Genomic DNA, 26,541 nt, shown 5'->3' on the forward strand with positions numbered 1-26,541 from the left:
TCTATCACGCTGCTTCTGGTAATTTTGGGTGTTAAACATCAATAAGCTAGTTTATACTTTGAACCAGTATTCCGATGTTTCTTTTAAATTGATTAAGTATCGGTATAGTACAGTGTGTTCTGTGTATTGCCAAAGAGTGTATTTACCTGTACTGTTTATGACATTTATGTATGAAATCATCTATGAAGAATGTAAGATGGCCTGATTTCATATCAGCAGGTTATGTATCAGGAACTGCAGATATTTTTTGTTACCGTATTATACTTTTCATTATTTTTTAAAGGGGCATCAGCTGTCAAATTCATGTTCACCGATTTGACTCAGATCGTCATATTTGATTTATAACTTACTAAAACGTTTATCCAACTTACAAAAAGTCTAAAATGAACAATTAACAATGCATGGACTGGAGAATATGTATCAGATTTCGTGTGTATTCTAGTCTAGACGCCATCTAATTAACCATCGAGGTGACCTCCGAAGACTGCCGACGGTCATATAACCCGATATAAACATAAATATAGATATAAATAGATAGCGAACACGTGCAATTGGATTTTTCTAGGTCTGTTTGATTTTATATTATAGGTTAAACAAATATACTAATCATCGTTTTTACCTGTTCACTTGCAAGTGAATAATTTATCAGCTATGTTTCTTAGCTTATTTTGACAAAATTGAACCAAACTGGCTTCTAAAAATGAACTTGTATTTCACTATTTCACTTCCATTAATGATTGAACAAAAAAAAAAATCATATTCTATTTTTTCTATATCTCATGGCTAATGCCCCTTTAACATGTGTTTTTGTTATATATAAATGGAGAAACCTTTTAACAAAAAGAAATTTTCTCTTCTAAAAAGATTGTAGAATGTAATTAATATTTAAAAGACGAAAAAATCAGTCCCCCTGACTAAACCGCAATATCATGTTGTCTTTACAATGTATCTCTTATTACACTATTGGTTACCAAATAACCATGGCATGTATTATTTGTATTTCGTGTTAAATTGTTAAATGGTCATGGTCTGCATAATTATAGGCTTTTAGAAAAAAAGTAATGTACATAACGATATTTATGATAACTGTCATTGAGCAAACGTCAGTCTTATAGCACGTAAAATTTTAAACTTCTTTGTATAGGTAACCATTTGGTAATTACAACAATTATATGTACTCAACCTTCGGGACAATAACTTTTGGAATTTTCTAACACTGAAGAGTTTATATTGAATATATTTTCTGAAAATACTTATTTGACAAGAATTGCACTGCAATACAAAAGTTTAACGAACAGTGATTTTATTGTTGTGCACCAGTCTTAATCAAGTAAGTTATTTTAGATGAAATATTGATAAAACCGATCAACACAAGAAGAGATTTCTATAATTTAAACACATTTTTTCTTGTAAAGCTTGGTATTTAATCAATATCTTCCGATTTGTTTCGTCTATAAGATTAAATTTTATTTACAGAATGATGTAAATATACAATTGATTGGATGTATAAAAAATATGATTAACGAGCAAATTTTTAATTTTAAATAAATGTGTGTGAAAAATTAAGACAATTAAAATGTTATGTGGTAGTAATTAGAAGCAACTTAAAAAAGTTATTCTCATAAATCAAATTTGAGATAGAAAATATGCATTTGTGTATACCCAATCAATGTATAAATATGCCGCGTGAGTGAATGTGTAAATTACATGTAAGTACATCATAAACACTAATTGTTTGAACCAAGGAGGAGAGACTTCATAAAATTTTACCATTTTTTTTTTAATATAACCTCGTTTTTTGAAGAAAACTTTTGTTCGCGTTATTTTCCTTTTTATGAAAAAATATGAAAATCTATTTGTTTGTAAATTTTTGTATCAAAGTAAGTATATACAGGTGTATTTGTCATCTGGGTCCATAGTGGCACCGCCTCTCGTTTTTGGCACGTACGTGATGTCATCTTCTGGTCTCGTTTGGAAATCGGTGATCCTCTCATGTAAACAGAGACTGAGGATAAACATACATGTATAATATGATGATAAGTCTGAAATATTTTTCTTAAAATAGAAAAAGGATTGGAAAAATTATATAGCAAAAAATCTTTGAAAGGTTAAATATCTCTGAATACCAACTTGAAGATTGTATAAATTGATATTTTAAATTTTGCCCAAAACCTTTTGAAATCCTTCGGAATTACCTTATCTTGGGAACGTTAGATTTAAAAGAAATTAACAAAACGATCATATACTTATTCATTATTTATATATCCTTATATTTCTGAAATATAAAATCACTTTCCGTTTATTAAGATTTCGGAACGATATCTTAATGTTTTTCACTGATTCAGTGAAAATATAACTAAGAATAGGAGTTTAAAGAGGCAATAGCTACAAATTAGACTCAACATTGAAATTTGATTTTTTTTCAAACATTTCTAAAAGCGGAATTTAGAAATAATATTTCCTATTAACACTCAGAGTGGTTTAATATCGTCAAAATAAGCTTTAAAAACATCGCTGATATATTATTGGCTTACAAGTTAATAATACAACCTCATTTGAATCCTTATTCATGCAACCTTCAATTTGACCTTTAGTGAAATTGTTTACGCATATGTATTCAGCATGTGATTCATTCATTAAAAATAAAAGAATGTCAACAACTGAAAAGTGAAAAAGGGAGACACAAGACATAACCATTTCGTTGACTGATCCGGCCCTTAAAAACATTCTTATACAGGTGAAACGATGATTTACACATACATTGTATTTTAATCTAGAAAATGAAATCAAACAGACCTAGAAAAGTCGTCATTATACGAATGCATGTGGCTCTCTGTGTATTTATATTTATATTTATGGTTATATTGGGTTAAAAGACCGCCGGCAGTCTTCGGAGGTAATCTCGGTGAATAATTAGATGGCTTCTAGTTTAAATACGCACGAAATGCTGATACATTATAACGAGTCAATTGTTTCTGTCAGACTGTTGTAATTTTGAATATACGTTTTAGTATGTTATAAGTCAAATATGAGAATCTGGTTCAAATCGGTGAACGTGAATTTGACAGCTAATGCCCCTTAACAAATGGGCATGTTTTACAGAATACTAACAATTATGTCGTTGAGTAACATTCTTCAGCAGTGTTTGTTAGAAGTGAACCCTGTTTCACACGTTTATTATATCTTTGTTCTTAATTGTTAAAATCTGACTTGGATGGAGAGTTGTCTCATTGGCACTCATACCACATCTTCTTATATCTACCTAATTCAGCAATGAATAACATCGATGGTCTCGTGGTAGTGTGGCTATTTCGAATGTGGTATATTCATTTGTTCGATCTCCAGCTGGGTCAAACCAAAGGCTTGATAATTGATATTTGCTGCTTCTCCGCTAAGTACAAGGTATTTAAACAAAGACTGGTCTGCTCGAAGTAATAAAGGATCATATTTGGGAACTGTTACATTGTGAATTAGTACGTTTAAGAGCCGACTATGCCAATCATACTAAATCTTCTTATTTTTATATAAACATGTCTGTCTAGTACAAATGAAGGTTCATATTCATTTGGAATTAATATGATTTCGTCTGATATGCATTTGATATTGGCCTCTTGACGTTAAATACCACGGTGATATAATTGAACGCATTGAATTCATGTGCGAATAAAAAAAACTAATATAAAAAAGCTCTGATAACAACAATACATTTTCATATTATACTATTTTAACTTTAAATAAATTTGCATATATAGGTTCATCAAGCATGGCTTACTCTGGACAGTCCCAATCTCAAGGTCCATGGGGGCAATCTCAAGGCCCATGGGGGCAATCTCAAGGCCCATGGGGGCAATCTCAGTCTGCAGGACAGTTTCAGTCTTTAGTTCCATATCAACCGATGGCTCCCATGATTCCACAGCAGAACTACTATCCAAACGGATTTCAAAGTGGAACTCATCCAGCGTGGAACAACTACTATTCCTACCCACAAGAAAATCGTCAACCAACGCAATATCATATGAAAGATAATGCTTTTGTGAATAATGGAACTGTGAATCTACATATGAAAGAGTAGACAAATCCAGTTGGCATTTGAAAAGAAATTTTGTTTCTAGTGTAGACGTATTTTTTTTTTTATTTATTAACTTTGCCATAATAATATTTTATGTATGTATGTTTTGTTGTGATACCGTATTACACATACTTTGATTTATTTCAGTTTTGCCTGTAAATAAACGGAAGGTCGTACTACTCGTACTACTTTTTTCAAAAACCCTCTCACAAGAGTTAATGTTAAACAAATGCAATTGTCATTTCTAGTTTAATAGCTAAAACAGAGCTAGGTCATGAAAACAATGCATGTTTGTAGATGAAATCCTTTTCGAAATCTAATCCGAAACTATGGAAATGAACACTTCGTAAACAGATACATACTGCTCATGATGTAACTTATGCTTTGCACGGTCAATATATACTGTAACAGTTTAAAGTTTTAAGTTGCAATTTAATCTTCACAACATAGCAGACAACCTTTCAAACTGTTGTCAGGTTAAGGTATATGTTGTGCTCTCACAGACATGTTGTATAACCCCGCCACCTTCTGCACGTGTTTGTCCCAATCCAGGATTCTGTAGTCTGGTGATTGTCGTTAGAAGATGTCTATCCAGTTTGTTTTCGTTTAATGCTATTAGCTCAAATTGTATGGTTTCTTCTTTTGATTGATTCCATTTTTTCCATTACTTTTGTACGGGTATTGGTTATGCCACATGCCGAACGATGACCGTAGTTGTTTACATCCTTGTCATTTGTTATTTGGTGGATAATTGTCTCATTAGAAATCATACCATCTCGCTTTTTTTTATAATTTTACAGCCGAGTCATGAACGCATGATATGCCCGTCTACACGGGTACGTTAACTGTGATATATAGTGTCACTATAACATAAATTGTGATATGTATTTTCACGATTCCCTTTTTTCTGCATAGGGAAAACAATGTGTTTGAAAAAGATAATCCAGCGAGTAGGTCACAACCACATTCACTGTTCAAATGCAATTTGATTAGTAAAGTCCGATAACTCTGTATAAGCAAAAAAGAAAGGGAAAACATTTTTTACATCTTTTTTATATCCGTTTGAGTTGTACCTTCATATGGCGTATTGTCTAAAGTTGTGTATATATATATGTAACGACTTCAAACGTTAGAACTAGACCATGCTTATTGTCATGTCTATATATACAACTCGTCTAATATATATATATATGTTGACTTGTGAAGTGTTTCACCTAAGTTTTTGTAATTCTTAAAAGAATAAAACACTGAATCTGTTTTGATTTTCTTTGTTGCCAGAAATCATTCTAAATTTATCTCATACATACTCTTTTAAACAGGGAACATTAAAGAACTTGTAACGCTTGAAATGTCATTTATATTTAACCATTGGACTTTATCAATGATAATATTTATCTTTGGTATTTATTACTTACATAATGGTAAACTGCACTATAATCTATGCAACTTAGAAGGGAATTTGATAACACTGTAACTTTGTTTACGGTGAGTTGTGTTGGAATGGTGCATTTGCATTTTATTATTTTGTTGATAGATCACAACATTTTGGATAAATAAAATATCTAAAATCAATGTCGTTATTCAAAGTACACGTAATTCATATTAATAAGCAAACAATTGGAACACGCTTCAAAAAGATAGCGTACATAAAACAATTGTAACACCAAACGCCAGTAATAAATCGTAACGAAAACGCACGCAAATGCAATCAGAGTAAATTAAAAAATTCGATTGTTTACATTTTCAAAAAAAACACATATTAACCATGTTACGTTGACTTGTTTGTATATAAATGAATAGTCAACAAAATCAACACAACAGTACACATATACATATATAAGATTCTACATTATGTTAAAAGTAGTTTCATGAGTATCTTGTTTAAAGTCAAATGATATTTCAAATTTAACAAAAAATGTAAGTGTTGTATTATACTTGAGTGGCTAAGTTTTACAATAAAACACGTGTACATAGATTTCTTTTTAAAGAAAACCTTCAGAAATGTCGTATACCCAAAATAGTTCTCAATGAATAGAATACCAGTATAATCTATATGTATTGAAGGTCTTTATTATAAACACTAACGTCGGTCTTTTAAATCATGCCTAACAAATTCATTCAAACAAATATTCAGAAAAAATAAGCATTTTTAACGTTCTTTTCAATAGCCAGAACCCCTCACATCACACTAACTATGATGTCGTACTACTTACTCAGTCTTATTCATTAAAATCTATGTCCTTCATATCTGAGCTTTGCGCGGGTTACTTTCTACAACATAAAATGCAGTGCCATTCAAAGTAAATGATGTTTGAAAATTCTCCTCATTCTGAATTGTGTATGGTACAATGTACACACAATTCAATTGATAGCACACTGCCACCTCTTTCCAATGTTTGTTATAGCATTGTTGTTTTCACTACGTCTTAGTCTCATTTATGCATTGGCCTCTGAATTTAGATGTTCAATTTCCCTTATAACAAAGTAAGTTGGTTTCTCAATTTCTTGATTGAGTTTGTATTGCCAAAATTACTATTGTTTTAATTTTTGTACCGGAGAATAATTTTTAAAATCTACGCTACATGTAGGTTCAACAAATATTTTTATTAGATATTTTGATATAATGCATGTATTAAGTCAACATCAAACGTACCGAATTCCAAGGAAAGAGTTATGTATAGAAATATGGTCATCCCTGGACTTCTCCTGTACAACAGTGATTGTTGTAGGGATTTATAAATACGTAGCCACGTCCGATCGGAATTGGGAATTCTAAATATGATGCTCCATGCTAGGTGAGTGCCTGGCTCTACATTAAAAAAGAGGGACGAAAGATACCAGAGGGACAGTCAAACGCATAGATCGAAAACAAACTGACAACGCCATGGCCAAAAATAAAAAGACAAACAGACAAATAATAGTACAGATGACACAACATAGAAAACTAAAGACTAAGCAACACGAACCCCACCAAAAACTGGGGGTGATCTCAGGTGCTCCGGAAGGGTAAGCAGATCCTGCTCCACATGTGGCACCCGTCGTGTTGCTTATGTTATTACAAATCCTGTAAATAGTCTAATTCGGTAAGTCACATTCGTGAAAAGGGAAGGGTATTGTAGTTACGACATAAGGAACATATCCGATATCATCTGTGAAACGGTTATTCCATAACGGTCAACCAACTCGTGATGGCGTCCGTAAAATTTACGAAGGGATGATTTCAACTTCACCATTTGGAACTCTGGGTTTAATAGCTTCCTTGTGAGCAGCAATCCTTTATCAAGGAAATCAGTATAGGAAACACAAGCCCGGGAATATCGTATCAATTGGGAGATATATACTCCGTATGCAGGCGCTGCATTCATCATTTCACTCTCCGAGGATTCCGTGAGCGGTCTGTTGCAAGACATTTAAGAGATAACTGTATTTTATTTCTTATGCAGGAAAAAAACTGCAATCTGATTGGTTAATTACCCCGGTGTAAATAACACCCCACCCTTGTTCACCCCATGATAAATAAAATTTTGCCAAAAAATAATTTTTTTTTAAAAAGTGCTAAAATGAAGAAAAAAAATTAAAATGTCAAAAAAAATAAATAAAATGTCAAAAAAAAAAAATATAAAAAATGAAAAATAAATAAATTTGAGGACAAAAATTTGTAAAAAATTAAAAAAAAAATTTATAAAAAAATTTTCCCCCGAAAATTCAAAAGAACAAATTTTTTTTTCTGAATTCCCAAAATAAGGAAAAAAAGTATTTGACAATGCGCAGCAACATCGACGTTGAAAAAGTGTAACACTGGAAATTTTTCATTAGCATTTTTCAATTTTACATCCCGGTTTAAAAATGAGTAAAGGAATTGTTCATAAGAAATAAATTCGTTATCTTGGTGTAATCAGGGGTGTACAGAATTTTACACCGTTGTTGAAAATTCATACACCCATTCGGCTGCGCCTCAGGGTGTATGAATTTTCAACAACGGTGTAAAATTCTGTACACACCTGATTACACCAAGATAACTGATAGTATTTGAAGCTTTGCGGACGTCCATCGGTAGTTTTACTGTCGCAAATTTAGTTTACCTGGCGACGCGTAGCGGAGACAGGTAAACGGGTATTTGCGACAGTAAAACTACCGATGGACGTCCGCAAAGCTTCAAATACATTACAGTTATCTCTATTCTAATGCAAAACAAGTACATAATTCAATTTCAATCATTATTTTTGTGTAAAATTCTCATTAAAGAAAATTCCGCGAGAAGATATTATCTTCTTTGGCCCCTAAACTAGGTGACGTCATAGGTATGTTTCCGGCGTCAAACGTAAACACCAGGCGTTTTCTGGTTTTCTTCTTGGCCGCTTCAGAATGTAATAAAATTTAATAAAAAGAAGATTTCTAGGTGCAACATGTGAGTTTTTTTGCTTATTATTGTAAAAATTGCACATCAATACATTCCGCAATTCAAAATGTCGGCTTCCTTGGTTACAGACAAGGAGATAGAGAATTTTACGCTTACTGTCGTCCAATCAGAACCATTGATACAAAATAATTGCATTAGAATGAACAATGTTCAAGATACCCTAATTTTCCAGTGGTAGTCCAATTCGTCCTGCTTTTCATCCCTGTTGCCTGCGACTTACCTTGCAGAACCTACATGCACCTATTGTATTTATTCTCTATTTGTTCTTGTCTTGAATATGCATGAAATATTTGCCATGGGGCATGTTAAGCAAGCAACAATCAATCAAACATAGATATTGATGACGTCGGAGTGTTCCTTTTTTTTCTGAAGTAAGAATCGTCAATTTTTAAAATGATATTATCCGCAGGTGGTTATTTTTACAATTAATCAAGATATGTCAATCATAATAGAATACAAGACCGAGTTTTCCAAGTCTTATTTCAGCTAGTAGAGTGATTATCTAGAAAAGTCGATCATGGTTTATAATAACTTTATATCTCCAACATTGTGTAATGTAAAAAAAGATAGCACAATAGTTTTAACTATCGAAATCTAAGGAACAATGTATAGTTGGCTAGTCTTTAAAAACTTGTCAATTCGATTACACTATGGTAAGACTTGACAAACTGCTCACAGCCATACAGTAGTTTGTTGATTGTGATTGGCAACACCACTGTGGGAGGTCATTATACAGTCATCGAAAGAGCGAGGGATGTCTAGTAGCGATGTTTGAAATGATAAAATCCAAGTTGAAACGCAGTATTAACATGATGAAAGATATCTAATTTATTAGTATTTATTATTATTTTAAATTTAAAAATTATAATGAAATAAAAAGGTTCCTTCTGCCTCGTGCAAAGTTGACTTGCCTTAAACGGATTTGGTTACTGGTATTATTTTAGATCCCTTTTGGTCATAAAGCTTCTCGCGTGTTTCGGTGCTTATAAATGTTTGGCTTTCAAATGTTTGGCTTTGAACGTTCCTGATGAAGGTAAATCCAGAAAAGCGCTTCGGACGCATTTATAAAGTGTTTTTTTCGTTCTAGGTGTCCTTTGACAACAGATGTTAAAGAAATTTTTAGAAATTTGAAATTTAAAAATTATATATCCAATAGATAATGCATTCATCAAAGTGGAACAATAACCGTAAAAGGTCCATTTTTTATATAGCAAGCACTAATAACGTTGTTAAATTCGGCTTAGCTACTACATTTGTTTATCTTATTTCTGTATATCCGTGCCTTCAATCTTACATGTACAACAAACGCAACGACAATTGAATATACATCCCGTCTTTTAACTAACGTGCATAATGCTACGCCAATATTCAGGTATAAAAAATTCGGCGTTTTACGTTTCCGCATTTTGGCACTACGTTTCCGCATTAAAATTCCTACGTTTCCGCATTTTTATAGTACTCTTTTTCGCATTATTTTTACATTGATTTTGTTAGAGGTTATTTACGTTTCCGCATTTTAATTTTTAATGTATGCCTCTTCCGTTTGCCATGAAAACCTGTTGCCCCACGCTCACCAACGAGGAGGTTGAAGTAGGACTTCGAGCAGGATAAGTCTTTATGATTAAAATGAAACTATCAACTTCAAACAATAGGTCAATCTCGGCATATGTTTCCTTCTTTCCCTGTAAAGTGACATGACCACATTTTTCGAATCTTTACGATCCAACAGGCTCTCCTCCATTTTTTGCAGTTGCCCTCTAATTATTAATTTAATTATCTGAAGGAATTATATTATCATAATAAAATACAAATTAAGAAAAAAATACTATATAATAAAATAAAGTCTTACATATCATTACTACCATTTTTTACAGGTGAAGTACAGGTAAAAATACGGAAAGGTGGTAACTATTTATTTCGGAAAAGTAATGCACAAAAATGCGGAAACGTGAAACTGGATTTTTGCTAAAAATGCGGAAACGTAATACGCCCCAAAAATTACGTATTTGGTTGCATGCCGTTTCAGTGTGATTTTAACCGATTTTAACTTGCATGTGCTACATGAATACATATTGTATTCACCAATGTACATGCAGGAGTCGTCGAAGTTTTAAGTATAGTGAAAGCTTAAATATATTATTAACGTGTTATGATAATTTTTGCGATTATCCGAAAATAAACCCATTTCTAGGTAAGGTAAGTGGAGTTGATACACCGTGTCAATGAAATCATCTGTCGTATATATTTTTCGGAACACTGCAATAGTGAATCAGAAATCAGAAATAAGACACCCCTTCTTTTACCAGAGAAGAACGGATGTCGTTATTTCTTTAACAAGATTTTTTATTGAACAATCGTAGATACAACAGAAATACAATTAGACTGTCGTTATATGTCATATCTTTCGAAATAGTATTGCAATCGATATTTAAGAACTTTGCAGTAAATACTAACATGAGGAACAACAACTAAAGCACTGCCCATTAGTTTTATATATTGGTTTTTGTTCGATATTTCATAAGATATAATATCTCATGTTCATGTTTATCAACTCCATTTATCTAAATCTTTTAACTTAAACCACAGCATCGCTTGATTAAGTTTTAGTTGCATACATTTAGTACAAAAATGTGTAGAGATAGCATGCAGGATTCCAGCTTGATTTGTGTTGTTGCCGGATCTGTTAGTTACTGTTGTATGATTTATAGAATCATGCATTTGTGAAAGTTGGCAGATATCAAGAAACCTGATTTTTTTGTTGCCTTGTTTTCTAGTGAAAAACAAAATCCAGTACCTCCCCATCGCAAATTATTCAAATCTTCATATATTTGGGTTTTTTTTGTCTACACCATAAAAAAAACGCCATTATGATTTTGTTGACCGTTTTGGAATATCTGTGTCACAGATGATCACAAATATGTTACAATACCGTCCTATTTTCCTGATATTAATATCTCGGAATTAAGCTTATCACTCAAATGTACTTCCCATGAGCAACAAGACGATTGTAACGTGTGAAGCAGGATCTTCTTACCCTTCCAGAGCACCTGAGATCAACCACGGTATTGGTGGAGTTGTGTTGCTCAGGCTTTAATTTTCTATGTAGTGGTTTGTGGACTGTTGTTTTTCGTTCTCTGTCATTGTTTTATTGGTTTCTTTTCGACTTATGAATGTTCTTTATCATTTTGGTATCTCCTGTTGCATTTTTTCTGTTGAACACCTTTTAGAATTCTTTTTGTACATAATTTTCTTCGGAAAAGGATCGGGATAATAACAAAGAGACAGTAACCCAATGTCACAAAATAAAAGAATCTACATTCGCCCTAAATTGCTAGAGTCGATAAAAGCTTAAGATACATCTAAATATGACGACACTTATGTAGATGCCTGACTTTGGACAGGCACATTAACACGTGTCGGGGTAAAACTTATTTTCTCCGTCGATAAATTAAATCTACCCTGAAGCATCATTTTGATTTAATAAAAAATGTGTTTTTTATCTGAAATTCATAAAATACCCACACAAAAACTTATGTCTCGTAAATTATTCTTCAGAAATTACCCTTAAGATTTTAGTTGTTTTCAGACCATTCCCTTGCAGTCATTTCTGTTCGTTCTGACTAATTGTTCACAATTTAAAAAGTTTATATTATTCAGCACAGCTAGTGTATACGATTTTTCACTTGCAAAAAACGTTTTTAACATTTATATTCAAAATAACAGTATGTGACACAATCACTCTACAACAGCAAAGATTGACTGATTGAATTCTTGCTTTTAACTTAACCTCCAGTGGCATACAATGAAAACGAAAATAACAACGACACTCTTCCTATAAAAACAGAAACAGTCACCACAAGAATTGCAATACAAAAAGCATATTAAAAGAATTTAATAATTCTATAGGAACATAAAATTATAAGTAAAGAATAATAATACTTTATTTCCAAAAGCAATACAGCTTCCAGGCACATCAAATGTCAATACACACATACATGTATATACAGTTATAGATAGCGAATACACAACAAAAGGAACATCATGAAAAATTACAGGAACCATTCTAATGGTTGAGGACAATCATTGATTTTTTGTGTTTGTAAAAATATTATAAATATGTTTAACTGATTCAATAAAACAGAGGAACTAATTATCAGCTTTGTAATAGATATACTATATTCGTGTCCATTACTCAATTCGATTCAATTCAATATTTTATTTACGTCTTACCATATGCATACAAATATTCAATACAATCATAAAAGATACATTTTGCATATACATATGCAAATCAATAACATTAAAAGTTTAACATGAATGATAAAATATACAGCATGATTGTGATATTATTTACAATATAAAATAACAGATTATAAATACACCCCTTTTAAAAACCAATAAAGGTTTGCATTGTTCCTTTACTAATGTGTCGTAGAAGTAAGTATAAAGGCAATTAGTTTGGTCTGTATATTCTAACATTTTTTGAAAATTAACATATCTATTTACTCATTGTCTTGAAATAAGATAATCAGTAGATTTAAATATTTTTGTTTAGTACCTTGAGTGGAGCGTTACTATTTAAGTCAAACCCTCTAATTTTTTACAATGGTTATTTCAAACAATTAAATCCATTTTGAACTTTTTGTCCCTAAGGATCGCCTTTTGAAAAATACTATTTGCGAAGAGCATCATGGCTGCCGTAAGTTATCTAGAATTATTTGACATTTATGAAAAAAAATGGTCAATACAGTGCATTTTGAAATTTTAAATATATTTTTTTTCATTTGAAATATATCGTAGTCGTTTTTTGATTTTTTTTAATGTTTTTTTGCTATGAATTAAAATGTGTAGGTTCATTAAAAATTATGTTTTTAAAAATGTACCGTTCTATACAAGTATAGGTTCCTTGCGTTAATTGTAAAATTTGGTTGAATACATTATTTTACTCATCCATTTATCATGATCATGCTGTTGCCATCGCTTTTGCCTAAACTCACATCATAAATAGATTTAGTTAATTCTTAATGTTGACTGTTTATTTTCGAAGACCGTTGTCGAGGGGGGAAATATTAAATGATGTTTCAATTGTACTTTGTTAATTGCTGGACATTTATTGTCATGTTCTTATCTTAAATATATTTAAGGAATGACTAGATAGAATTTAGAATTAAATCATAAGGACTGACTGTTATAAGAAATAACATCAAAAATATGGTGCACACTGAATAATGGGTTATTTAAAAGTGTGCGCCACATTTCTGAGGTTATTTCAAATAGACAGAAAAAAACATTACAGTCAGTCCTTATAATTTAATTCTAAATTCTATTTTTAAGGAGTAAATCATGAAAAAACGTTGATGTCGTCACGGTCACATGACAAAATTATGTCTATGAGCTGATAGACAAAACATTTTCTGCCAATCAGAAGACGTGTTACCTCCAAAATTAAATTATAAGCATATAAAAAATAGAGTCTTTCTGGAAGCGGATTGTATTGTTTTAAAGTGTATTCCGTACTTACTACATTAAGTATATCTGAAACTATAAAATTACTGCCACACGACAAGTACATACTATGATATGCACTGCTGGTGAACTGTTAGTTTCCGAGATATATTCCACTACTTCAAAACTGGTATATATGAAGATTCCATATGAAAAAAAAATCCAGATAAAAACATTATATTTTTAGTTTAAGATTCTAACTCCAGGAGACCAAATTGAACATATATGAAAATAAGAGGATGTGGTATAATTGCCAATGAGGAAACTATTCAGTAGGGAACAGTAACGTGCATTTCAATAATTGTGACTAAAATCAAGCAGGTCCTTTTGAATCTTTTTCTTTTAATCTTCATATGTTGGCCTCAGACTTTTAATCCGACGTACAAACAAAATGTAGCACCGCTGACACGCTCTCCTTCAAAATGTTGAAACATATAATTATCTGTGCTCTTCAGAATTGAGTTTAAGGGTTTTTTTTAATTTAAAATCTTTGTCATATAATGAATAAGTAAATCTGTCTACAGACGGATATTCACAAGGACTTTACTTGTTTAAACAATTGACAGATCGAAAACCAAAAGCGCCGAATTAATAGAAATACAGAGAGTATGGTATGGACAATGGAATGAAAATCGTATGCTGATAACATATTATGCTACTTGTCAATGAATAGCAAATCTGATTATACCATTTACCGGATTATTTCGATGTTAGAACATATTGTACTTACTCTTTTTCAATCGATATAAGTCTGTTATTTCAAATAAAATTGAGAATGGAAATGGGGAATGTGTCAAAGAGACAACAACCCAACCACAGAGCAGACAACAGCCGAAGGCCACCAATGGGTCTTCAATGTAGCGAGAAACTCCCGCACCCGGAGGCGTCCTTCAGCTGGCCCCTAAACAAATATGTATACTAGTTCAGTGATAATGGACGTCATACTAAACTCCAAATTATACACAAGAAACCAAAATTAAAAATGATACAAGACTAACAAAGGCCAGAGGCTCCTGACTTGGGACAGGCGCAAAAATGCGGCGGGGTTAAACATGTTTTTTTAGATCTCAACCCTCCCCCTACACCTCTAGCAAATGTAGAAAAAACATACGTACAACAGTACGCACAGTAATACTCAGTTAAAGAGATTTCCGAGTCCGATGTCAGAATAGGAAACAAAAGAAAATAAACAAAATGACAATAATACATAAATAACAACAGACTACTAGCAGTTACTGACATGCCAGCTCCAGACCTCAATTAAACTGATTGAAAGATTATGTCTTCATCATATGAATAGGGGTTTAGTATTATACCATCATAAAATATATGAGAAGAACATAACCCGTGTCATGCCAACAACTGGTTTTAGAATAAATATGTTTAATTCCGATGCAAAGACCCTATAAGTGAATCAATATTAAAGCCAAAATATGCAATCTTTAATGACCTGATAACAGTATCGTAACTATATCCCTTCTTAATAAGTCTGTTTAAAGGTTTTGTTAGCTTTTCAGGTGAATACTGACATTTTTGTGCTTTGTTAAGAATGTTACCATACAAGATTGGATGTGAAATACCCGAACATATAAGATGTCTGCATGTTGAGTTATATTTACGAATGATGTCCTTATACCGATGATAAAATTTAGTAAATGTTTTGACTAGTTTATGATATCGAAAACCCTGGTGTTATACTGAAGTCGTCATTATTGAGAGCCAATATATCATCCAAATATCTAAAAGTATTGTTAAACTTTTGTATCAGATGTTGTTTCGATGGGTCAAACATAGAAATTGTCATCACATGTTAATTGCTACATTATTATACAGCATTCTATAATTATTTGAATAAGTAATTTGCATTAATAAATACTTAAACCATATTTAATCGATAAGGTGCAATAATTTTCTAAGTTTCCGTTTTGATTTCTCATGAGTTAGCAAAAATATCTAATATTTAAATGTTATTTGAAATGTGAACAATGTAGGATTCTAATTACAAAAAAATCGTTAATTTTAAAATTTAAGTATAGAAATGCTCTACAGGATACGACTTTCTACGCATTCAAAACTATTGGCAAATATCCAAAGAATTAGTTTTTAAGATCAACAATTTAGAATATAGTTATAAGTGCTTTCTACCAATTACACTGTAGGATTTCATGTTTTATTATTGTGAAGTATAAATGTAAACATGTTGTTATTAGGAGATCATAATATTGTTTTTTCACAGTTTAAAACAAAGAATTGATATAAATGTAAATACGTTCAACATTCCTGAAGCTTTGTAAGCGTGGCAGGATTTCGGATCGAACTCTTCTAAAAGAAGAATTTTTAAACAAATAAAATTATTCAAAATATGTCGAGGGTAAAGTGAATATGTTTGGTAATATCAGCCCTGCAATGTTATTGTTAGGTTTTAGATTTTCAAATATGTTGGCTTTGATCAACACTGAAGAGATATTAACAGTCGAAATCTGGTTCAGTAAAATTGGTACCGTTAATTTTATTAATAATTTCAAGAGTTCGTTATCTTCAAAATGACTGAAAATAAAACAATATATATCTCATATAATATGAAAAAAGTAGCTAAAATTACTGGATCCACAGTTGATAACAATGCCAATTTCAAATATAACGATACATTTAAAATCTTAAAGCAAAATGTAAAATACACTTTCGAATTTCATAAATGGCAGAAAATATTCCTGTCTAAATTTCTGTTTTACTTTCTGTTTTAATTCCAATTAATTACCACACATACCAAAGTTACTGTGTTGTAATTAAAATACAATGTATTGATTAGAACTATATAGATAAACAATAGCGTAATTCCTCACTAAAAGATTACATAATGTACATTCATACTAGGAAACTTATAGATCTACAGTTCCTATTACGTAATCGTACTGATTTGTTATTTAATGTCTAAAACACAATTTATTAAAATTTAGAAATATAAGCGATTCCTTACATCACCAAGAATATTACATAAACTAACATATGAATAATTGAAAGATTTGTTGGGTACTATACGGCAATGTGACAACAACCCAACACGCAAAATCAAATGAATCTAGAGGTCAACATAATTACGATCTTCAACAAAAGACAGGAGTCTATGTATGCAATGTCGCAAGTTCTGTACCGTCTCGGCATGGAGAAAAACTAAATAGAAATTCAAAGAACTGTTATCAATACCAAATTCTCCAATAATAAGGAAGAGATATGACATAGGACAACCATTGATGAGGTTCCTGTCTTCAGACTGGCACATGGACATGTCTGTCATAGGGTTAAAATATTCACTAGTGAAATTTCTGTTCTCAGCAAATGATTGGTCGAAATTTAATTATTACATTAATCTTTTTTTTATTTCTTCTGAATTTCCTATTGTGACGTCCTGAAAAAAGGCGACCATGCCTGATGACGTCACGTATAAAGAACACAACTTTCTGCAAATCTTTGAAAAGGAAGGATAAAAATCATTAGAGAAACAGAATCCAGCACTATAACTTGTGTATTACGATATTTCTCCACTCCCAACAGTTAGATTTAAATATTTAAAAAGCTCGGGAAGCCTCGCGCTTTAAATATTAAAATTTAACTGTCTCGAGTGGAGAAATATCGTAACACACTTGTTGCAGTGATGGAATCTATATTTCTCATTATCTGCAAGTTTGTTAAAACAATATTTTTCGATCAAGAATTTACCATGACGTCAAAATTTGGTAGCAATTTTGCACTTTTGAACACTATCGTCTAGACCGGTTCCTTTTTTAAATAGACAAGAAAATAAAATTAAGTTGTGGAATATTTATTAATGAACTTCATACTCAGTTCACTTATAAAAGAAAAACGATACCTAGAATGCAATCAAAAATCATTTAATAACATCGCAGAAAAATATAAAAAAATAAGATAACTAAAGATTTAGTAATAGGGTTAAAAGAATAATCTTTGTAAGTGTATAAGAATTCTATTTGTCGTTAAAGCGAAATAGTGAGTGTAAAAAGATTTATTCATATAGTAAAACTAAGAAGTTTTTAAGAAGCTGCTCGGGTTCTAACACAATCAGGCAAAGTTGACCTTACACGAATTTGACTATTCTTTTAAAGTCTTCTTTGGTCATATAACACCTAACGTTTCTGCGTATTTATACATCCCTAGCTTTCAAATGTCTGGTTTTAGCTTTCTTGATGAAGGTACATCCAGAAAATTGCTTCGGACCCATGAAATGTATAGAGTGTTATTTTTATTTCAGCCGTACGGACAAGGACCACCACCACAGCAGCCATACTATCAAGGACCACCTCCCCAATATGGACCACCCCCGGGACAATATGGTAAGTAAATGTTTTCATCTACGATCACGACGGTCCAAATAGTCTGAGTCATTCGACATTGCATTTAGAACATTGACACATAAAATCTCGATTTGTATAAAGAAAATGCTCTTGGTTATTATTTTCTCTAATTGTATTTATATTTGAAGAGGAAAAACTACTACTGTTATATATTTTTGAAATACAAGTACTTATGTTCCTATCAATTTTAAGAAAGTTTACTTGAACGGTCGAATATGATCTTATTTGTATTGCTCGTGATAACGAACTACAAGTCGTTATGAACGAACATGTCAAAGAAAAAGACGCATGGATTATGCAAAATACCCCATAAATATTTTGTAACGATCAACTACTGTTAACCAACGACTTTCGCGGTAGAAAAATAACGCGAATTTAAATCTTCGCGATTATGTTATACTTTCATCTTCCCTTATTTGAATCCATCAAGTAAATTTGAAAATCGCGAAACTAAATTGCCGCGAAGTGGTATAGAATGGACTAAAAGCGAAAAATTGTATCCGCGAAAATAAGTTGGTTTACAGTAATTCACGATGGCGACCGTCGAACTTATTAAGTAATCGCTTTTATTTTACACTTAGGGAAATTTGGTTTAGTAGCTGCCTTTTACATGTAAGAAATATCCATACAGCGATGAAATTTAGAAAAGAAATGTAGAATACACCAACTCCACTGAGATATATATATATTTATAGTAAATGAATGACAAAATATGGTTGACATACGGTAATGAATAATGTTTTGTAGGTGGATATATGCCTCCTCCTCAGCAGCAGCAACAACAGCAAACCACAGTTGTTGTACAAGGAGGACAACCACAAACAACTATCATCCAACAAAGAAAGGAAAGGTAATAACATGTGTATAGGGTTGAGGGTCAGCCAGGTGGTAAACAACTCTGATTTTTTTCTTTTTTTATTTATATATATATATATATATATATATATATACAGGTAACAAACATATGCAACTATTGACAAGCTAGCTGAAACACCATTTGGAATGAAAGCCAGTCGGCATCACTTTATCATGAGGCAATCTCCAATCTTCAATAATATTCACGAGATTGACCTGCGTTCTATGAAATGTTCTTGTCAACTATCAATTGTATGATTCTGTAAAAATAACTAATAACTAGTTTATTCTGCGATGTCAGGACGCATATTTATTAACAATGAAAATGAAATTTATTAAGGAAGAAGTGTTTTGGAAGAACCCATCAATAAAACAATGTGATAGTGAAAGAATATTTCTTTTATGAAACATCAGTACACTAAACATCGCGATTTTTTACATCGCGATGACCGTGAAGGCATTCCGATGTATTGTTGCCACAGAGATTTCCACTTACGTAACTTTCGTGTTTGACTGGTAACAGATCTATAAATACGCGGACATTATCGAGTGCAAAATAACATTCCTTGTCGCTTATTATAAGTTCATTTTTCAATGAATACTCATAAAAATATTGTTTTTAGAACATAAATTAATAATATGAAAATGTTTTGTCGTTAGAAATATATATACAAGTAAAAAATTATTAATATCTACGCACATGCACGTACAGAAAAATTGTGTTAACGCATGCGGAAGAATATCTCAAGAACGTTTTGCGGGAAAATATGAATGCCTGCTCAAATCCAATCTATTAGAAAAATCGAGTTATTACAGAAGAGTGTCCACCATGCACTTGCACTGCACTATTATCAGAATAGTAGAATAGAATGATATACAAATGGATAAAAATTATATATACATGTAACTGTTATATACAAATATTAATATAATATTACTACAATATTATAGTTATTACGGTGAGGTTGAATTCCCTGTCATTTATTCATCATCCACGCACGAACTTGTCTCAGAAAAAAATACATCTCTGTACATTAACCTCACTTTCAGGTATAGAGATGTGATTTACTTTCTGAGACAAGTGCTTGTGACCATTCACAAGAACTTGCGGTCATCCGATGTTCAGTACTTCAGTACTTTGATTACACTTAATATGCTAAAAAAAAATATGACGATGCTTCTCGGTTGACACTTTCCGTAAAAGAATTACAAAGGCATTAATAATATAAGAGTTCTTGTTAATACCGCAGACATACCAAAGTGAAATTTGATCATAAAATTATTGCATAACATCTATTTGTTTTTATAATTATTTATCATACATATATGCATTCACGTTTTCCAAAAGATGATCATAACTATAAATGGTCATACGGCTTCCGTAAACTGTTCTTGTCTTACATAATCCCGCTTGAATATAACTAGTTTGTTCTTTCTACTATTTATCATATATTAATGAAAGAAAAGTATTTTAACGCATGATGCCCGGTTTGTACCAAGGGTAGAGATGAAATGTAGGCATGGTCTTCGAAGCGTGTACATTGACACACAAATGTCCTTTTCAAGCTGTTGGGTTGCCTCATCATTGGTATACCCATATCTCTTTTTTATAAATAGTTCAACAATACACTATAATAATATTGTAATCATGATGATCTTCTTTATCATATATAATTGCTAATACTGTACTTATTCACGATACAAAACGATGGTAGGGGCAGAAGAACAAAATTTATTTAAAAAGCGGACAGCCTCTTCTATGGAAATTTTAACAGAGCATTAGAATTAAAATTGTCAGAGATATCAGTTGATTAATTTTCTTTATTCTTCAGGTTTGCAGACAAAATATGTTTGAACCTAATTTTGACTTGCTTTATTCCTTTTTGGCCAATTATATGGATAATAATGGTAAGAAATATATAATTTATTCAACTTATTATTCAACAATAAATCTACGTTTATGCCTTTGACCTGCAATGACATTGTGACGAAGAAATCACCAACATGAAGCATGAAAAAGATAAATTGAGAAAGTATCAACTTTAACCATTCGGTAGAAGAACTTGTAAACACAAGACGTTTTAATTTTTAATCTTCGTTGATTCGATGCTTGGTCAAACCTAAGTCTTTAAAATTGGTTTATGCTGCTACTCCGTGACATTTATGAGTAAGAAGAAAGACTGGTTGGTTAGGAATCAGAATAATGTGTCCGTGTATGCCACTTTGGTGTTGCCTTTTTGACATAGCATGTTAAAATACGACTTTACGTGCCGGTCTCCTACAAAAACAGAGTATATTAATGTCTTATTTGCAAAAAGTAAAATTTCAAAAATACCGAACTCCAAGGAAAATTCAAAACGAAAAGTCCCTAATCAAAATGGCAAAATCAAAAGCTCAAACACATCAAACGAATGGAAAACAACTGTCATATTCCTGACTTGGTACAGGCATTTCCTTATGTAGAAAATGGTGGATTAAACCTGGTTTTATAGCTAGCTAAACCTCTCACTTGTATGACAGTCATATAGCATTCCATTATATTGACAACAATGTGTAAGCAAAACAAACAGACATAATAGGTAAAAACGTCAAAATTGGGGTACAGCAGTCAACATTGTGTTGTAATCTCAATCACTATAAAAAAAAATAATCATCTAAACAAAGAAAAACAGAACGGCATCTAGCACTCTATAGACAAAGTACACAAGCAAAAATGAAAGACAAGAATACAAAAATGACCATACACAATAACGCAATGGCGGTATGTATAAATACCTAACCACACCAAAAGTATATACCAAAAAAAACGGACCAAACAGTAAAGGTTTAAATATACAAAGTCAAATAAAAAGAACAATATAACACGTTATTAAGATGATAAACAACGTTAGTACCTAGAATCTATACTTCAAAACCATCATGTATTATGTGTGAAGTTGATACGGAATATTTATCAACAGCTATCGTCATGAATATTTATTTCTTTTTTGCATCTGGACGAAATAAAGGTTTTGGCAATCATACCACACCTTCATAATAATCATTTTTATAATGAAAAGTAGCAAAATATTAAAAAAAAAAAAAAACAAACACATGTACAGGTTCAGTAAACTTTAAAAGTGATACAATGCAACAAGCATGCCATGTAATCCACGCATATGTCTCTGTGTAGTATATAATAACTATTCCACTTTCCTGGCTCATTAATTATCGCTAATTATACAGGGTTTATATGCTAAAAAATTTAATGCAGAGATGAAATTTCATTATACGACCATAAGTCGAAATGATAAGTTACATGTATCATCTTATATATAATTAAAAGTTCTTTAACCCCTTCGCCCCAATCCCGAATGTAGTCGTTATGGCAACCGCCATTCTTTGATGGCCCGTATGACCCGCCATACTTTTTTAGAATTGCCCTAGCTGAAATGTGTTGACAGCAGGGAGTTCAACCATGCAATTCATGGTCCATAAACTCTTCCCATATGTGTTTTTATGAAAATATGACAACTTTAATGCCCTTCTTAGAGTTCAAAATCGGAAAAATGTGAAAAGTAGCCAAAATCAGGTGGGGATGGGAGTCATTTGATGGCCACTACGTTAATGGTATGTATGGGCCGTATGTATTAACTATTATCCTAAATACATGCATAGGTGGTACAGCAACACAAGGAGGTATAATACGGAAAAAAAAATCTGGTCTGTAAAATCTAGGTCACTGTTTTGTCAGAAATCCGTAAAAACGGACATTTAGGCAGACTTGGCTTGCAAATAATAATTCCCCGGCAAGACGATCAAGTCACATTTACTTCCAGTCAGTATGGATGGACTGCTGTTACTGCAAGGTAATAATTGAATGACAAAGAAACACAGTTTGTTCAATGTTCACCTCTCAAGGTCGTTTTAAAATCGAAAAATAGATTGAAAATAACCATTTTTCAGTAGGGGTGGGTTCAAACCCACCCGAAAATATACCACCTCCCACCCTACCCCCCACTCCTTCCATCCGCCCCCAAATCTTAATACATAGTTTAATAGATAAGCATCAGTTACAGCATCAACAGTCAACTTATTTGCATATAATTTGCATATGTTTGCAAATTTTCGAAAATGCCTGATTTTCCAGAAATCTCTTTGGGTCGAATGAGTTAATAGAGATTTTCTTTAAGGTATATGATTATAATTCTTTGTCCGTGTTTAATTCTCAAAAAATTTGGAATTTTGCGCCACCGGTCACTTGGTCTATCATACAAACTACGATTTGACAAAATAAAGTTTTTAAAAAGTCTATCATTTTTGTTGATAATCCAATAATATATCAAAGCATGGAAATACAAAAAATAGTATTTAATTAAGTAGCACTTCACATTTAAATTAAGCAGTAGACAAAACATATTTTAAAAAATTAGCCTTCAAAAAGTAAACAAAGTGCTTTGTATCATCGATTTGATGAGTTATAAGATTGCTTATTAATTGATGTCAGAACTATATTTATTGACTCTTATTGGACTGTCTAAAGAAGAGAACCTATATTTATATCAAGCGGAGGACATTTTATCGAATCGATAGGACATTTAGCGTAAAACAATCAAACGTTCAATCACCAAAGTATAACCAATGTTAGCGCCAGATTTAAACCATTTTGGTGAAAATTGAAATTATCCATGTCCATTTTAGCGAAAGTAAAGAAAATTAATCCATTTTTCACATTTATAATATGAAATAGTGGACTGATATTTTTAAGGGCGAAATATTGAATGATTCATTCGAAAGCAACACTAAAATTTAATGTTTGCCTTCTTTTCACAATCAAACCAATGATCTCATATACACCATCTGTTTCTGAACTCAAATATTGCTAAACTGTTCTAGCTTTGAATTTGTATTCAAATGATCGTACATAATGGGAACTTTATATACCCCCTCTACAATATTGTTCATATAATTGCAATAAGCACTGTCCCATCTTTATTCTCTTTGTTCTAGTCTGGATTTCTTGGCCTTTTAATACTTTGTCGATCCGATACCGGGATCCGTCAAATATTGCATCATATTTTCTTTGGTTTGTTTTAAGAAAATATTCATTTCAATTTTATAATAGCCAAACCAAAATGAGTATTTTTCAACTTGGTATGTTTTTGCTTAAGCTTACATGGCTATAATATCATCACAGATAAATGTCGCGCTAAAATGTCTACAAGAAATTTTGAATTTTTCGCTAAAATGTCATGCGCCCTTCAGATCTCAAGGCCTGGACAACGGTCCGAGTAATTTTAATAATACCCTCATTCGATCATCTCTCGAGAAAAGCCTGAAGAGAGCACAGATTAATTCGAGTAACCTCCTTGAGAACCTTTTGCCACAACATTTACCAAGTCAACTACCCAATAAATGAGATTTATCATTTTCCCTTTTCCCATCATTCTGAAAGTGTCATAATGTTTGATATAAAAGACATTCAAATTGAACAATCAGAAATAAAAATTTCCCCCAGTGATTATTAAATGGCGAAAACTAATATTGGGCGATATTTCGGATTTTGATGAAAATTTGTATGCATTTAGAATTCGCTGAACTGCATCTGAATATCAGAAAATGATATATGTAGCATTTATATACTTCCGTAGATACTATCAATTAAAAAGTGTGAAAAATGTCTATAAATGTATAGAATTTACGTTAAAAGCGTAGAAATATCAGCATTTTTCACTTTAAATTGCGAGAAAAGAAGGTACCAGTTTTGTATAATCAAGTCCTTATTCAGTTTCAACCCAGATTCCTGAAACTTCACAGACAGATTGAAAATATGTTGATGTTGTGCACCTAATATTATAGTATAGAATTGTTTGATGATTCTAATTTGCATATTTTGCTTAACTTGATAACATTAAAAAAGATGGTACCAGTTTGGTGTAATTAATTCCTTCAGTTTCAACACAGATCCTAGAATGATTACACATACATTACAGAAGTGCACCACAATAACTTCAGCATTTAAAAAAGATGGCAAGATATTCTTTTTTCACCGAGATCTATGGAACTTCACATACAGTCTGCAAACCTATAGAGGTTGTACACCTTCCATATGAAGTTGTTGAAATATGTTTCTCCATTTTTACCTTTTATATTTCGTTATATTTAAGATATAAAATCAGGAATATCGCCCAATTACGTATACGTTGTATTTCCAGTTGTGGATATCCCGACTTTTTCACGTCTGGTTGTCAGACCCGTGCCGAAAGTCGTTCATTTGATTCTGTTTGATGCCAATCACCAATCCTTTATTCCGGTCAATCCACTTTGTAGAACCTATTGAATTGATGTATTGTTCTTGTTCTTTTTTCCTGAATTTTCAGTTAAAATTTGACACTGGACGTTCAGTAGCCAACAGGAATCAATCAATCAAATTTCCACATTCTTATAAATGTTCATGATATAATCCATTAATTTCAGCGAAATTTGAAATCGAAATTAATAAAATCAGGGCATACTATAGTTGCCCGAGATGACATTGTTTGTTTGTACAGTGAGTGGTTCTTTTTTGTCTTTTAATTCGTTTATTTTGCTTGCATAAATCGACAAAACAGCTTTTTATTAGTTTAGCAAGGTTCTTTGGTAATGTCATATATGATTAAGATAGTACACAAACAGACTTCAGAGAGACGGAGAAAAATGTGAAACAGATATTTTGGCACATATTAAACATTGGATAAATATATAGTCACATTTAGTTTAATTATTCAAAAAATGTATCTTTGTTTCTTTCTAGTGTATTGTGGAGTAACATGATTAGAAGAGGAGATTATATCAGTTTTGATGAATGATACCAAACTCAGTTATACATTGTATATATTATGTGTTTATCTTATTTATTTATTATATAACAAATATTAGCTTAGTATTTTTGTGTTTCCAATAAGCAGTCGTTTGACACATGTAATTAAACGTCCATTATATGAAAAAAATATTTAAAATTATATCTAGTCTATGCCTGGGGACGGGGCGTTCATTTTGCATTTCAGGTAGAACCGCTACGTATTCTATACCCTGATATTATCCACTTTACCCCCTTTCTTTATTGGCGGTCCAATTTCTCCCTTTCTCCGCCCTTCATTTCGATCGACCCTTTTTGCAAAACATATTTACTGGTTTTATTGTTGATTTGTTCTTGTTCGGAATGAACCACACGTGTTGACTAGGATAAAGTAATATATGTTCATGAACTTTTCCCATCTACAGTAAACCCCATGATTAAAATGGTCATCCGTTTGGTTGTGCTTGGTGTATAAATACCTAGCCAATGTTGAAACAACTCTGCT

The 26,541-nt window shown here is 31.9% G+C and overlaps 1 protein-coding gene across 2 annotated transcripts; it reads left to right on the forward strand.

Annotated features, from left to right (window-relative positions):
* The first annotated feature begins 1,154 nt into the window (after positions 1-1,154).
* On the forward strand, positions 1,155-26,120 carry LOC127738258 (uncharacterized). 2 transcript variants are annotated; one of them, XR_007999972.1, is made up of 5 exons: positions 1,155-1,330; positions 18,262-18,343; positions 19,112-19,214; positions 21,052-21,127; positions 25,992-26,120. XR_007999972.1 is itself a non-coding variant. In XM_052249440.1 (5 exons), the coding sequence occupies exons 1-5, from the start codon at positions 13,180-13,182 to the stop codon at positions 26,004-26,006; spliced, it is 285 nt and encodes a 94-aa protein (XP_052105400.1). In that variant the 5' UTR covers positions 13,070-13,179; the 3' UTR covers positions 26,007-26,120. The 2 variants fall into 2 exon arrangements, 1 of the variants encoding a protein (XP_052105400.1); XM_052249440.1 differs by lacking the exon at positions 1,155-1,330 and adding an exon at positions 13,070-13,188.
* Positions 26,121-26,541: the final 421 nt, after the last annotated feature.

The sequence above is a fragment of the Mytilus californianus genome, unplaced genomic scaffold, assembly GCF_021869535.1.
Source record: "Mytilus californianus isolate M0D057914Y unplaced genomic scaffold, xbMytCali1.0.p SCAF_4, whole genome shotgun sequence".
Taxonomy (NCBI): domain Eukaryota; kingdom Metazoa; phylum Mollusca; class Bivalvia; order Mytilida; family Mytilidae; genus Mytilus; species Mytilus californianus.